Genomic DNA, 16,231 nt, shown 5'->3' with positions numbered 1-16,231 from the left:
GCGGTGCCGGGCTGGTTTAATGGCCGGGCTGGTTTAATGGCCGGGCTGGTTTAGTGGCCGGGCTGGTTTAGTGGCCGGGCTGGTTTAATGGCCAGGCTGGTTTAATGGCCGGCTGGTTTAATGGCCGCCGGGAGAGCGGTGGCACTGCCGGCCCCCGGCTCTGCGCGCCGCGGCCGCCCCGCGCCGGGCCGCACGTAACGAGTCGCGGGCACCGATGCCTTCGCGCAGCCCTGCTCGCTCTGCTCGCTCGCTCTGCTCAGTGTAACCGCGCCTGTCCGCCGTCGTCTTGGCCTCAGTGGAAGTTGTCCAGGATTTGCCGTGTGCTTGGCAAAGTTTTTCCGGCGAACGGCGTGTGTGGTGGAGAGTTTGTGAGTCTCTGAACGCGCTGAGTGGGCACCTGTGGTATAAGGTTTCGACTCTATCCCTCCGTGATATTGTTCAGGGGATATTTCGGCGGAACAGCTGGCTTGCTGTGGTCATCCTGGAACTCAGCTGGTGGCGCACGATTCAGGCTTTTCCCAGCTTATCCATCGACAGAGACTTCTTCCCCACAGTATCTCCCGTTGTCACGCAACGTGGGATTTTTTTTTGAATTTGCCATTTGTAGACTTCCTGGTAGATACACAGTTGTCAGTAGGATATTGGCATGAGCAGATGGCAGTGAGGAATACCTGAGCTTGCGTTTGTCAGCGAGCTTTTACGGATCCTTTAGAAGTAGTCCATGATCTAACAAGAAATTACAGAGCAGAGCATAAAAACCACCTTATTACAAACAAATAAAAATTCCTAAACCTACAGGGTGAAACACACTGCCTTTTCCTTGCAATCTACATTACAGGAAAATATCTCTCTTCTGTTGTGTGAGCCTGCTTTGCTTGCCTTAAGCAGGGCAGCATTGTCTCTCTGCCATAATTCTTGTTTGGGCCCAAAAGTCTTAGAAATTACCACAGTGCAGCCCAGGGCGATGAACACAGAACATGGCTTCGTGCTTCGGTGCTGTGAAGAAACAGCCCTGATGTCTTTGATGAGGATGTCTTTGATGGCCTTGGGCTGAGGGTGGCTCGTTGTGTGGCAGGATGGGGAGCAGCGTGGCGGGATGGTTTCTGCAGGGTCCATGGTACGGCTGCTGGCGCTGGTGACAAGGCTCTTGTTTCTTGCAGGCCTGAGGAGGCCTGGTGCAGGGGGAAGGGGGCTGCATGGCTATGTGCACACACTGCATACAGGAACACCAGGAGCTGTGAACGTGGGTGGTGAAAGCACTACGGGGAGCCGGTATGGCCCCCGCATCCTAGTGGTGCTGAGCATGGCTGATTTGCACGGACAAGTGAGAGTGAGAGTGAAGAGACCTTTGCTTTGCAGTGACAGCACCAGAGAAAGCCACAAGAGGGATATGTGCTCTTAGACAGCTTTGCTAAGGCTTGGAGCACCCTGTTTCCAGCCCTGGCCCCTGTACCGCTCTGTCAAGCAGCCTCGGGCTTGACTTGAGTCCCCCTCCTCTACTCATTTGCTGTTCCCTCTTCCTTCCTCCCTCCCTCGTCAGGCATTCCAGCCTCCCTCCCAAACAGACCGCACTCCCCCTTACTCACAGTGCTGCCATCCCACACCATGGCATTCTGCCCGTGCATTTTAAGTTGTCTCCTGGAGGGGACAATCCCTGCCAGCCATGTGACGTGCAGAGACAGGCAGACACTGCCAAACTCAGGACATCTCTGATCTTCTCCCCCCCCCCCTCCCTTCTGCCCAAGACAGACCCAACTTTCCACCTCACTCAGGGACATCCAGAAAACAGCTCACACCAGCTAGACACAGGCATGTAGTCTTCAGTAAAGCTGTGCCTTTTTCTACTCTGGGGAAGGTAAAATGACAGCTCCTCAACAGGGCACAAAAGCACATTATTAAGAAGATATGAGAGCTTGGGAGAGGGAGGAAACAGCCTGGAGAAGAGGAATATTCAAGTTCTTGGAGAAATGAAGGAGAGACAGAAAGGGTAAAGAGCTGAGAAAGTGAGATAGGGAAAGAAAGGAAGGAAGAAAGCTATGGAGGGCTAAAAGGGAATGAGAATAAAAGCACAGGAGTTGAGGAAGACACGGGACAGTAGGAGGACAGAACAGCCCTGAGACTGCTGCAATAACAAGTGCAGCCATATCAATGAGGAAGAGGTATCTCTTGCGTCTCCACCATCAGTGAAGACCCAGGGAGACACCCTGGCCCAGTGCTTCTCACTCCATAGCTCTTCTCACTCCTCTCAAGATCCTCAAGGCCCTGTGCCGAGTGGAGCTGTCCCTGTGGGAGCTCCCAGCAGGGATCCCCCGTGTCACTGTCTTTCCTGCACTCTCACAGCACAGGGGCCATGTTGGGTAAAGGTCAGAGTAAGGTTGCCTGGAGTGTGCTCACTGCTGGTGGAGAGACCACTGCAATGGGGGATTGCAGCAATGGGATGGGGTGACCCCAGGAGGTGAGGTGACCCCAGGACAGCTTGGTCTGATCTGCACAGAGTCAAATGCCTGTGACACAAGCATGGCTTTTGACTTTAGCACTGGGCAGGGCAAATGCACCCTCTGCAATGGGCACATGTTCTTTTCCTCTGGGTTTTGCTTCTTTTTGAAAATACATATATTTTCCCCAAGTACTTTGATGCTTCTCAAATAGATGCTACAGCCCAAGAACTAATTTGTTTCCTCCCACTAATCACTTGCTCTGAACCATAAAACATGTCAGTCTTCTCTTACCTATCCACTTCCAAGGTGCCATTTCCCCTTGGGAAGCCACAGCAAGAAATGGGGATAAAATGCCAGGCCACCATGCCCTCAGAGCAACCAGCTGCCTTTACACCCATGGAAGATCCAAGAGAAATCTCTGCTGACGTCTCTTGGAAGCGCTGCATGCACTGGCTTCACCATCTCTCCTGGAGTCTCTCCTTGCCATGTCTCCAAGTGATAAAAACAGGACCACAGCATGCCCCATACCTCCCACCTCCAATATCCATGCACCCAGAAATCCTCCCCCCCAACCCTATTTGCCCCAGGCAAGACACACAGCTGAGACACAGAAAAGAGAGAAGGGAAGATGACGGACAGTCCACTGTGCAAAAAACAAACTGAGAATGAGGACACTCTGGGAAGGGTGGGGGAGATGCCCTTGGTCCCTCTCCGGCACACAGGTGGGCACATGCACGCCTGCACACACTCACACTTGCATCCTCTCACGCCCACGGAGGATGTGCCACATGCTTCAGAGACAGGTCCATGGCAGAGTCAAGGAGAGCAGGGGTGGGATGTCATATCCAGAGACACTGGGTGATAGCGGGGAGGAGGATCATTCACAGGTTACTTTCATGGTTTTCCTCTGTCTCAACAGTCATGGGGGGCAGCCCTCCATTGTCATTCAGCCGTTTGGCCCTATAGGTCTCATAGTGGATGTTGTGGGTCACTTCTTTTAGGTCCTGAAGGTGGGTCCTGCAGAGGATAAAATGAGGTGGGAAACAGGGTATGATAACCAATATCAGCACAGTCAGTATTAATTTTCTGATGATAATTTTATTCCCTGAGATAAATGGGAGATTTTTTCAGTCAGTCTTGCTAATATCATACCCCTCTTTCTGCATGGTTGGCACAGGTGCCATCATACATAACTGAGAGCTGGAGCATCAACATTCAAGGGCACACATGCAGGATGCAGGATACAGGCTGAATTTCCTGGCTATGCTTGCCAGTGCCCTGCCCCTCTCACACCCGTGCCACCTGGACAGCTACTGGCCATCCTGGTGTGTCAGAGCAGACAGGAACTTATCGGAAGTACTGGTGAGACAAGGAAGCATCAGGAGGGTGTATGAGGTCCACTGCAGACCATAACCTGCAGAACACTGCTGTGAGCATCATCTCTAACCTTCATAGAAAGCCTGTGGGCTTGGATTGCTATATGCTTTGTGATGATCTTTTGGGTAGGCTGTTTTTACAGGAAGACTTGGGGAATGCATCTCTGCTGCTGAAGGTATCACAGAACAAAAAGAGGGCAGTAGGGTGATGTCAAAGCATTGTACCTGGCCAAGTGTCTTGATACCCCCATACCCACAGGTGGAATGAGCCACAGGCCTCTGGATTTGAACTTTGTTTCCTTTATTTTCCTTATTTTTGGTGTTGTTTTAAAACCTTATTTTATTTATAGGGAATAGAGGTGACCCTGGATCTGCAGCTCTCCTACAGAATCTGGGGCAGATATCAGTTATACTGAGGCAACTTCATGAAACAGAGTAGAAATAAGACAGGATAATGAAAGCTGAATGAAATATGGAGCTTTTCACTTCCAGTTTATATGTTTCAGCACATCCTTCAACCTGGAAGGACACGAGGTCTACAAGGGGGTAGTGACCTCTTGATCACTGACCTCTTTCCAGCAACAAATAGAAGGTTTTACAACCTTAATGGGATATAGGTGATGTGGTAGTACTCTGTTTTTCTCCAGGTGTCCAGCCCATACATGAAAACTAGCACCTACTTGACATAGTGGTCATGTCTCTAAGAGAGGCACTGGAGCATCTACCCCTTAACTCAATCCAACCCTACCCCACATAAGCTTCCACTGCCTGAAATGTACTCCATTCTCCTTTCCATAGGGGCTATTTCACTCTGAGTGGATCTCAGGAAGACTCATGACTAATCAACTAGTGCATGATCATGGCCTTACCTGATGACAAAATCTCGAAGTAGAGCAAATTCACAGTGAGAGAGGTTTTCCACTGAAAAGAAAGCAAGCAGTTGCGTTACATTTGATTTTTTTTCAACAACCCCTTTGTGGTTACAGAGCATGGGAAAGTCACTGCCATGGGGCAGGTTCCAGGTGGGTAGAACCTGCATACTTCAGAAAGGACAAACAGTTGTCTGAACACCACACTGTCGAGCATTGAGGAGACATGAAGAGATGCTGGGCAGTCACACATGAATTTTGTGACTGAATATTTGAAAACCAAGGCAACCTCAGGAGCTTAGTTTCACACACTGTGGTGTTCAGAGCGGCTCCAGCTTCTGCCATGTCGTGGTAGTGGCACTGCATTGGCCATGGCAGTTTCCTTCTGGCACAGCTATTTGAGAATTCTCCTCCTGTTTTGTTTCAAAAAGTTTATCACAAATGGGATGGGAAGGTATCCATGGGACATATCTGGATGTTGTCTATTACTGTGACCTGCAGACATACTTTCAGCTCCCAGAAGCAAGTGTTTTTTTTACCTTCAATGATTCCCCAAGGTGTTTTCCTGCCCAGGACTCTTTTGCCATTCACTTGGTACTCCTTGTCGCTACCCACTACTGCAAAGGGCATGCTTTCCTGCTGGGGAGAGACACGTGGAAAGACCTATTGAACCCATTCCATAGAGCAGCACCATGACTGTTCCCCATCCACCTTTCCTCCTCTCAGCTCAACAAACACAAGGCCTTCTCCAAGGCAAGAGATTCTCCCGAGCAAAACTTTACTGGCTGTCCTCTTCACCCGTTAGTGCTATCCCTAGCATTTTGGACCCTTGCTTTCCAGGTATCCTTGCACCACCCCAAGCCTAGGGGGTAGCTTGCAGCAGTGCCAAGGGTTCTGGAGCAGGAGGCAGAGCTTTTCTGCATCCATCACCAGCATTTATGAAGAGGGAGATGACCAGAGAAGAAGTACCTTGGTATTACCAGGGGAGGGTCTGTCAGACCAGGACTGCTCATACGGATAGTTTGAGGTGAGTATTTCTCACCAAGTTTGTAGTTCTTCACAAGAGAAAAAGGAGAGGACTCAAAATAATCCTCCCCAGTAAGAAACAGGAAAATTCAACAAGTTTAATGGCTGAAATGGCTGTACCAAGGAAGGCCAGAAATGGAGTAGGGATGCAGCTTTACTGGGAAGTGGGACACTAGGGGAGGCTATTGGGGACCCAGATATCTCTAAGCACAGGGAGAAACTGTCTGTTTCCAGAGCATGGGGTACAGGAGACCCTGCTATCCATAAGGTTGTGCAGATGTTCATAGGTTTACGCAGCTTTATGGATATCCCTGGGCCTGGGAAGAGACTGCAGTTACCATAGGAATGGAGATTAAAAAGCAGTTTATTTACTATGTGTGAGGGCAATGGTGCTAAGTGCAGAACAAAATGTGGTGCCCTCCTCATTCCCCCTTCCCCTCCCACAATAAAATGTTTCATACCCTGATTTTGTCGTTCTCTGTTTTATCCTCCAAGTCCTCATCAAATTCTTTCTGGGGATAAAACTCGATCCCATTTACTTCGAGTTCTTTGCGCACCTAAGCAGAGAGACATTTTGGAACATAAAGCAGCACAAACCTGAGGGGAAGGCAGTTGAGATGGCCGAGCAAACACATCTGGGACATCCTTCCAGTGGGCAGGGGTTGGAGGGATTGCCCCAAGGAAGTGCACAGCAAAGTGAGGACACACATCAGCAATGATGAGTCTTTCTTCCTGACCCCAGTTACATGTCTGGCTCTCCAATTCCCGTAACAGAATGTATCAGAAGATGTCACAGGAATGCACACATTTCTTCCTTCTCTAAAGATGCCCTCAGAGCTATAAACAGCTGCATCTTGAGGACTTACACACCCACCCAGTGCTGGACTGCACTGCAATCCCAGGAAGGATACCACTCATTTCTCCCACCTCCAAGCCAGGGCAGGGAAGGATCCCGTGCAGGAGAGGAGATACTCACTCTTTGTTTGAATTCAGTCTTTTCCTCCAAGGTCATGGTGTCAGCCTTGGCAATAACCGGGATGATGTTCACTACCTTGCTGAGATGTTTCATGAACTCCAGGTCCAAAGGCCGCAAGCTGCAGCCCAAGAGGGAACAACATGGAAGGGGTCACTTTACCCTCCTTGCCTTTCATCCTAGTGACTCTCTCAGCATCAGGGCATCAGTGAACCCTCCCTTGTATATACTCTGCTTGCTGCCACCATGCTCTCATCTCCTTCTTCCCATCCATCTTGCCCTCTCCCAAAAAACACAGTGGCATTTCTCCTACTCTTGTTATCCTAGACCCTTTCAAGCCCCACAGCACCTGAAGTTAAGTTAAACAGCGGCCAGCTCTGCTGGCAGGATCCCCAGATCCATGTCTGAAATGGAGCAGTGTAGGGTATATATCTGGCACAGAGACACCAAGGGCTTGAGGAGGAATGAGGGACTGTGTACATACGAGTGGCCTGTAGGGGAGATGAAGTAGAGGCAGCAGTGCACTCGCGTGTCTGGAATTCGTTTCTTCCTTGCAATATTCACCTCCTCTTTCAAAAATTTTTCATATTGCTCATTGATGTATTTCTCAATAGGCTCCCAGCTGTTAAAGTGGGAGAGAGAGATGAATAGACAGGTACAAATCTCTTCATGTTTCTGCCTACCCAGCTCTGACAGCAGCAAAGCAGGCTCAGGCATAAAAAGTATCCACCTCAAGCATCTTGCTATCAGCAGAGATGTTTAGAGTTTCTGTAGCTGGGCACAGAAATAACCATTCACCTCGTAAAGGGTACATACCCCCAAGCATGCACACAGACCCATGGTGTTCACCATCTCATGGCTCCACTACCAGCCCCCTGAGTGCAGCAGGATCCCAGATGCTTTCCAGGGCCCAGTAGATGAGACTCACTTCATATACTATATTAATTCCAGACCTTCCTGAGACACAAGGCCTTGACCTTGTAAAACTCACCAGTTCTCATTGTTGATCTGGTCCCCAAATCCTGGCGTGTCAATAACTGTAAGCTTCATTTTGACACCACCTTCTTCAATGACTGGAGGAGAAATTGCAAACAATCATATTTCTCCCTGGAGACCTGTTTTGTCATGAAACATGATTCTGTGTCCTACAAGGGAACAAGAGGGCTCTGGCCTTGTCCCTGCCCAGCAAGTATGACCAGACAAGGCTGGGTTATGCCTTAACAGTTATGACCCCCACTTGCATGTCTAACCCCAAATTTTGGTAACATCTGCACCAAAGCCACCTTACAACACTCTGACACAGGAAAACGAATTTGTGCTCAATTTGTGGCCCAAAGGTAGTACCTACCTTACTTACACAAATTCTCCTCCCCTCTAACGCATCATCCTGAAGCTGAGATGATGCTCGTTACCCTGTACTACTGTAGGAGCTGTACTGATGCTTTGCCATGAGGAGATGTGCTCTGCTGGGCTTGGGATGGGCCCCATGAATGCAACTTGTATAGATGATTAAGTGTCTGCAGGTGGGAATGTCTTACAGCAAGGCTTAATCGACACATGCAGACTAATGTCTTAGCAGAAGAAAAATCTATAACTATTTTTCTACCCCTCACTTCAGGCTCTGGCATTAATGGCATTGCTGTTTAAGAAAAGCCTTGTCTGGCTCTGAGGCCATCTAAAACTGTCCTTTAGCTTTCCATGGAGAAAGGGCTGCCTAATACCAAAGAACTATTTGCGTGGACTACTGGGACCCTCTCCAAGACTGCACTGAAGCATCAGTGTTGCTTCCACACCAGCCTGGCTCTTACCATGCCCGATGGCTTTGATCTCCACTGTCTTGGGGATCTTCTCCTCACGGTTCCAGCCTGAAGATTTGCGGCTCACCTGGGATTTGAAGAGGGTGTTCACCAACGTTGATTTTCCCAGTCCGCTCTGACCTGAGGATTGCAGAGAGGAAGTTTGTGACATTTGTCACAGGCTGGTGATGGCAGCAGGCCCAGGGGATGGAGCCAGGCTGGCAGGGGAAGGGGCTGTAGGTGTCTCCTTGCCTTGTGCAGGCTCTCCTTTCCCTCAGAGCAAATGCTGTCTGCTCCCTCATGCCCTCCCCGCAGGGCTCGCTCTCCCACCTGGCCTCAGAGGACAGTCCCTGGCCATGGTTCCCAGTTCCTCATCTGGTCCCTGCCTACCTACAACCATGATGTTGAAGTCGAAACCTGTCTTCATGGTTTTCTTGCGCATCTGCTCAATGATGGTGTCAATACCGATGTAGCCCAGCAAGCTGGCGTTGATGCCCATGGGTTTCATCGGTACAACTGGTTTTTGTCGTGGCTCTGGGACCAGCTCAGACATGGCTGCTTCGTTTTTGTTCTCCACTGGTCCTGCATGGGAAGAAAGATTGAAAAATCGTCAACGAGGTGTAAAACAACCTCCCTTCTGACCTGTCACAGAGGCTGAGGGCAACTTTGAGCAATTTCAAGGCCTACTGAGGATGACTGAATGGCAAGATTTTAGGGGTAAGGCTCTTCATGGAGGAACATCTACTTCTATGCACGACTCCAGATGAGGAGGTGAAGTGGCTTCAATGAGCATGCATTGATGGCTACTTCCACATATTGATGGCTACTTCCAAACAGCAGGAACAGACCCAGCAAGCCTGGCTGGGCTGCTAATCAGGTGCCCAAAGCTCTGTATTTGTCTCCTCATTTTTGTCTCTCAGTTCTCCACAGGATCCCCAGTGTTTTGCCACTCCAAGTTTACCATAAAATTTGTGATAGAACAGATTTTCAAGAACTATTGTGTGTCAAGTCCTGGCATTGAAACAGAGTTTGGGATGTACTGTGGGGACTTGTAAGTTTGGCCCTTGCCAGGGGCAGCTGCATTACTGGCCATGCTGGTGCTGTGCAGGCTGAGTTCCTCAGAGGAAGGCAGTGGTGGAAGTGAAAGCATGGCTATAATTTCTGTGCTTGCCTCCCATCCACAAACCAGTGGTTTTTGTCATGTTCAAGAAACTAATTATCATGATCAAAAAAATTATTATCTGCATCTTTCCTTCCTCACCTCTCCCTCCTCATTTCTTCCATGTAAAACAAACAGGCAAAAAGAAAGGCCCTGAGGGCGTTCTAGCCTCTCTGACTCTTTTTCGGGTGATGGCACACATTGCTTAGGGCAGGCCTTGCCCATTTATCTCCATCTCTTGTCTCATTAGTGAGCAGCTCCATGCCACTGGGAGGAAGCCAGAGGTTGGGAGAGGACCGGGCATTGAAGAAAAGCTGTAATTGTTGAGGAAGGGAGGCGTGAGGGATGAATCTAGAAAGGAGGATGAAGGGGATGGGAATCAAATACCTTGCATATACAATCCAGCTGCAAACTAGAGCCTCTCCCACTCTAATTACTTGACTCCCCCACACTTTGTCTCATTAAGTGGTTATTTTTCCAGGACAGAGACAGTGTGTGTTTTTGCTTGGTAAGTACTCTGTTTGTTTTGGATGCCACTTCACTTGAAGTATCTCACACTAAATTATCCCTCTCCATCATTTCAGCAGAGTTTTTTTCTCCTTTCAGCAGAATCCACTGGCTGCAGAGAAGGACATGGGCAGCCAGGCAGGCGACTGCCATTTGGTGCGTGACACATGCCCCTCTTGGTGAGGAACATGACTCAGAGATCATCAGGCTCTGAACACTGATGGCACCAATCCACAGTCCCTGTGATAGCTCAGCCAGGCCAGGCAGAGGCAGGGTGGGGAGAGGTCAGAGAGATTTTGTTCAAGGACGGGTTAAGCTGCAGCAGGCTCCATGGATAGCTGGGGACCCTGCCTGGCATTCCCACATCAGAGCTTCTGTGCAGACACAGGGCTGCTCTACATGGTGAAGATCTTACATTTTATATAAGCTGTAATATCCTACTATCATGTGCTAAGGAAAGACCTTGTGGAAGGGTCACCCAGCTCCTTCTACACTGCTTGGAAGTCTTTGATTTTAAACTGGGAGAAGGGATCTTTCCTCTGTGTGAGAGGATGGTAGCACAGCCACTCCTGCACAGCACTGTGAGTAACATCTGAAGGCTCTTGTACCAGCTCTGTTCCACCTTGCCCATACAGAAAAGGTCGGCAGGAGGATGGCCCCCCTACTGCTCTTCCCCACTGAGCAAGGGCACCCTGAGCTATCATCATCCTCTCCTGAAGCAGTGAGCAGCACCCTGGGGGGACCAGAGCACAAGATGGATCATTGGCTTGAACCAGGCTGGCAATTTGGAGCACCTCACACTGCCGGGCAGCTGCTGGAGGAGGCAGCCTGCCGAGCCGAGCACTTCTCAGCTGCAATCCTCTCTTACACCCATCACAACTAGTCTGTGCCTTTCTTGCTGATGAAGCACTCCCTGAGGCTCCTGTTGTCTTTTTCCAGCTTTATCAAAGCTGGTGCCAGCCAAGAAAGCCCAGATTTTTCGTACAGCACAGGGGGCCAGGCCGGCCAGCTCTCCTGCACACTGCCCTTCACTCATTCTCTCTCAGGCTGCCCCACACCACCTGTATCATGGTCTAATGGCTGTGCCACGTCCCTCATCCTGCTGCCGCATCCGCCAGCACACACCCCATACAGCCCTGCTGGGTTCCCACCTATCCCAAAGAGAGGGACAAGAGAGAGACAGGTAATGATGAGAGCATGTGGGACAAGGGGCTGTGGCCCCAGTGAGGCACTTGGCTACTGCAATAAGTGGGGCCAAATAAACCCTGGAGAGGTATAGGAACAGGTCGAGGTGAGAAGAAAGCCCAGCTGACCAGCTGCATGGGATGGGTGAGGACCTGGGCCACGTGGGCTGTGACCCCTTTGCTTCCTGGGTAGTAGCTTGTCCTCAGGGAATCTGTTGCCCTCTCCTTTATTCCTTCCACCTTCATTCTTGCACAGGAAGGATGAGGAAGGAGGGAAGTTGCTGGCAGCCTCAAGGCTCACTAAGAGGTTCATAACTCATACCCTAGGGGTTCAGCTTTCTGCACATGATTTTCCACCTCTTGATTCCCACAGATGAATCCAAGGATCCAACTGAGGAACAACCTGCTAGGGAGGTCAGGGTGTGCAAAACAGGGACCAGAGCCATAAGAGGCACCCTGAGACAAGAAATGTGCCTTCCTGCTCTCCTGGGAGTGGCTGTTTTATATGCATTAAAGCTAATACTGCTAGGAAGCCTCCTGAGCGCTCTGAGTGGCTGCTCAAGGGGTGGCATCATGTGTCCCGGGCACATCCCATAGCCCTTCCAGCTGTTCCCTGTAATGAATACATGACAGGGCACTACAGCCAGTACAGCTGACAATGAACAGAGGGGTAGCCAAGGTTAACCACTTTTTTCTTTGCTGCTTTGTTCTACATGCTAACAAGCTCATTTAAGAGGGTGGTTGCTGGTAATACCCCTGCTGCCCAGATCCCGTAGGGGGTGGCCTGGGCTGGGCTGGACTGTCAGGGAATATTATCTGGCTCACAGGAGATGCTCCACTCAGCTCTGGAGCAAGGAGAGGTGCAGTGCAGCATCTGGGGCCAGGACAGGCAGGATCAGAAGCACACCAATTGCCCAGAGAGGTCCCCACAGTCCCAGCTAGCTCCTGCTTCTGACACCCATGATCCACCCCAAAACCTCTCCCTGGAAGGCCAGCATACGTGGCCGGCAGCAGACACCACTACTGCAGCTCACCCTTCATGTCTACCTCTGAGGTTCTCAGCAGCTGTCTGGGGGCAGAGGTGGCCCTACAGGTCCCTTAGGGGCTCAGGTAGTGGGGACTAACATCTATTATGTTCTGATAACCCAGATACAGTCGCATCCCCTCCCCCTGCCTTTCCATCCTTTGTCTGAGTGGCAAGAGGGAGGGAGGACTGCAAACAGTGCTCACCACAAGCCAGCTTCCAGCAAAGAAAAGCTATTTAACCCCCACGTAACACATGGATGGCCTCGCAGCAGCTCTCCTCCCATGCAGCACAAGGTTGTCTCGCTCCCGCTGGAAGCGATGATCCACACACTCATCTCACCCCAGCCCCTTCCACCCATGTGGCTCTGGACCCACAGTTCCACTGCCTGCAGACATGGAACAGGGAGGAGGGACTGGTTCAGAACCTGAAGTCATCTGGCAGGAGCAGGCCCTCAACTGGTGATGATGCCAGGTCCCTACAAAGGAAAGCAAGCAGCTGTTTGAGTAGCACAGCCTCCCTGGAGCTGGCAGGGATCAGGACCTGCTCCTTGCTTCAGATTTGCAGAGGTTCTGGACTGAGCATCTCTCCACTGGAAAAATATCTTTCCCCTTCAGTTTCCATGATGACCCCAGGGGACTTCTTTCAGCTGTGCAGGGCAGCGGCTGAGCCGTGATGGCCAGATGCACTGCCTGACCTCCAGGTATAGAACAGAGTCATTCTTCTTACAGGTCTTTTTGCCTGGCTTGAAGATCAACCCTCTGGGCTGCCACAGCCTTCCCAGCAGCAACCTTTCTTACCCTCAGCACTCTGCAAAGGGCTTGGGCAGGAGCCCAGCTGCAGTGAAATCTAGGGCAGTGTGTGCCGAAGCCTCTCTGGAGATGCAGAAGCTGGAGGGGAAGGGACTGGCCACATCCCCAGCCCAGCCGCCTCAGCCCCAGCCCCAACGAGCAGCCCTCAGTGCCGCTCTCCAGCCCTGCAATCCTTACCCCATGGCCCAGCTCACACCTGGGCGGCACAGGCGAGAGGATGCTGAGCACCCCTGGACCAGGGTACCCACACCACCGCAGCTGCCTCTTCCCCTGCCCTCATGCCTGCCGGCTCCTGCGCAGATGCCCAGGACACCCCCGCTGCCCCCGCAGCGACTGCCTGTCACTGGCAAGGGACAAGCCAGGAGCCGAGCAGCTTGTGGGCTTTCCCCAGCCCTGGACCAACTGGGATTATCTGTTTCTTTCAGAGCAGTGCCTGGCGCCAGCTACTCCCCATCAGCACCACAACCAGCCCTGCTCCTTCTCCTTCATACGAGACTGCTGCCACCAAAAGGAAAAAGACAGAGGAACGTCAAAGCCGGGACCGATTTCCCCTGCTGCCCTTCGGGGTTATCCCTCCCCCGTGCCCAGAGCTGGGAAACGAGGGGGCATGGCGTAGGATGCCTGCACAAAAAGCCCCAGCGGCATCCCTCTGGCGCTGCCCAGCTCTGCCGAGCCCGGAGCATCCTACCTTTGAACATGAAGCTTCCTTTGTCTCCGAATCCTCTCGCAAGGGGGTGGATCTCCCCCCACTTTTCTAGCCTGATGCTGATGAAGTAGTACGGTGGGCTACAAGGCTCTGCTTGCTTTTACCTTTCTCTTTCTTCCCTGTGTCCTGTTCTCCCCCACTCTCCTTCCCTTCCTTCTCCAGTGGCTATTTCAGCAGAGCGGGGATGCTGGTGCTGCTCCTGCTGCCATCGTCATGTGACCTGAATATTAAACATCTCCGCAAAATCTCCCCCCCGCGCACCCTCCCCTGGCTCCATCCCAGGCCCCCCGAATCCATCCCAGGCCCCTGCCGTCCTCCCTGCCCTGGGGAGGAGCGTGGCCGCGGGGTGCCGATGGCCCCCCTATATGTCCCAGAGGGCCCCCCCTTGCACACCCACCCCACACAGGCCTCTTCTTGCCCCTTTCCCTCCCAATTCCTCAGCGTTTGCAGCATCTCTGCTTGTTTAGGGAGGGGCATATTTAACCCTTCACAGCTTAGCTCCAGCAGGACTGAGAAAGGACACTCTTTGTCCCTAGGTAGTTTTTGGGTTCAGAGGATTGCAAGGTCTCCTTTTGCTTTCCTGGAGGGAAGAAATTAGGACTGTTTTGATTCATCAAATGTGATTTGCCCTTCAGCTCTGCTTGTGGAGGTGTGAGAAACCTTTTCTACTCCGGCACCGTGATTCCTGGCTGCCAGCCCACGGCACAGAGGCAGAGCCGGCACTGGCCCCTCTGTGCACGTGTGTGTACATGCATGTGTGCATGCGGGTGTGCATGTGTGTGCCTGCGGGCGGGGAGCAGGGAGAGGTCGTCCCCCTTGGGCCATGCTGGGGGACACAGGTCACATCCCCATGTGCCCTGGCAGGCATATGTGCCTGGCAATGCCCACCTGCCCAGTGGATGTGCCTGTGCCTGGAGAGCTGTGCAGATGCCTCTGGCTGCTTGTGCCTTTGGATGGGGATGCCCTTCCCCCCCCTGCATTTCCTTCTCCTACATTTGTGAGCCCTGGCCCCACCAGGCACCATGGCCCCGCCATGCTGGGCTAGGGCACCAACATCTGGGAATACTCTGACCCTCCACTCGGTGAGATGACAGCAGCACCCTTTCAGGGCTCTCCCCATGTGTCCCTCCACTATGAGGCAGCTCCCTGGGTGGAGGCCAAGCTGTTGGACTCCTGGTAGACTCAGCAAGGGTTTGGAGGGCCTATTTTTGCAGCGCTCTGGGGCAAAAAGGAAACTGCACATGCTGCAGATTATTGGAACGTTTAGAACATTTAGAAACCACCACCAGCAATTACCCAGGCTAGGCTGAGCCATTGACAGGCTGGCTGCCTCCGGACAGATGGACAGACAGGCATCTTGGCACTCACATCTCCTGACATGGTGACCACAGCTGCCTGTTTCCCTCCTGGGTGCCAGGCTCACAAACTCACGGGTGCTCCTCCCACCTGCCATTGCCCACCCATATTCCCACTGTGGGTCAAGGGGAAATCACTCCCAGGGAAGGAAGCCCCCATCCTCCCCCACATCATCCCACCTCTCCTAGGGGTCCTGCCTCATGCTGGGCTCCATGCCAAGGGGCCCCTTGGTGCCTCCCTCCCCCATGCCCAGCCCATCCCGTCAGCGGAGACCCACCTGAGCGTGGTGGGGCATATGACACCCCTGTCTTCGCCACCAGGGTGGCCTCGGCCCCTCCAGAGCTGCCCTGTTGCTGGGGCCCCTTGGCCGCTGTGGGCCGGGGGCGAGGGGCGATGGGGGTGACAGGGGCAAGGCCTCGCAGCCGCTCCCATGGGGGCCCCCCGCCACCCCCACCAGCCCGGCGCAGGGTGACGGAGAGGCAGCTCCGCTTCGTGGAGGCAGTGGCACCAAGGGGGCTGTCCCGCTGCCATGGGGAACCCAGGATGCGGCTGGGGCTGGTGGGGCTGCCTGGGGCGGGCAGGCAGCTGCGACGAAGGGCGATGTCCTCCTCCATGGTGGTCAGCAGCAGGCTGCAAGCGGAGGTGTGAGAGCGGGGAGCTGGTAGTGCCAGACCGGGCTGGGGGGCCCAGGCCTTCCCCACTGTCAGAGATGTGGTGTCTCGGGGTGCAGACCTCCCCGGAGCTGCCGTCATCCACGTGCTTGAGCCCCCACCTCCAGCCCTGTCCAGCCAGCCCGCCCGCCTCCAGCTGCGACAATGGGGCCCTTGTGGCCTGCATGGCACACTCCCACGCTGGGTTCTGTGGCTGCTCCTGCCCCTATCCCAGCACCTTCCTGACCTCCGCCACCAACAGCCCCACGCCCTGGGCAGCCCTGCACCACGACCCCCTGCCCTGGTCCCATGGGGGGAGGTGGACTATCGGTGCATACCTGCCACGTCAGCCCTG

The 16,231-nt window shown here is 52.8% G+C and overlaps 1 protein-coding gene across 3 annotated transcripts; it reads right to left on the bottom strand.

The window, feature by feature from the left end:
* Positions 1-1,814: 1,814 nt before the first annotated feature.
* Positions 1,815-14,087, bottom strand: SEPTIN3 (septin 3). 3 transcript variants are annotated; one of them, XM_064656707.1, is made up of 10 exons: positions 13,853-14,087; positions 8,869-9,060; positions 8,491-8,619; positions 7,674-7,755; positions 7,167-7,304; positions 6,686-6,803; positions 6,171-6,266; positions 5,223-5,322; positions 4,684-4,735; positions 1,815-3,455 (listed from the first exon to the last, which is right to left on the bottom strand). In XM_064656707.1, the coding sequence occupies exons 1-10, from the start codon at positions 13,860-13,862 to the stop codon at positions 3,320-3,322; spliced, it is 1,053 nt and encodes a 350-aa protein (XP_064512777.1). In that variant the 5' UTR covers positions 13,863-14,087; the 3' UTR covers positions 1,815-3,319. The 3 variants fall into 3 exon arrangements, with proteins under 3 accessions (XP_064512777.1, XP_064512778.1, XP_064512779.1); XM_064656708.1 differs by having other exon boundaries at positions 5,223-5,319; positions 13,853-14,086; XM_064656709.1 differs by having other exon boundaries at positions 13,975-14,083.
* Between the last annotated feature and the right edge of the window lie 2,144 nt (positions 14,088-16,231).

The sequence above is a fragment of the Pseudopipra pipra genome, chromosome 5 (genome assembly GCF_036250125.1).
Source record: "Pseudopipra pipra isolate bDixPip1 chromosome 5, bDixPip1.hap1, whole genome shotgun sequence".
NCBI lineage: Eukaryota > Metazoa > Chordata > Aves > Passeriformes > Pipridae > Pseudopipra > Pseudopipra pipra.
Note: the sequence above shows the minus strand (reverse complement) of the source record. Positions and strands in the feature narration are given on the sequence as shown.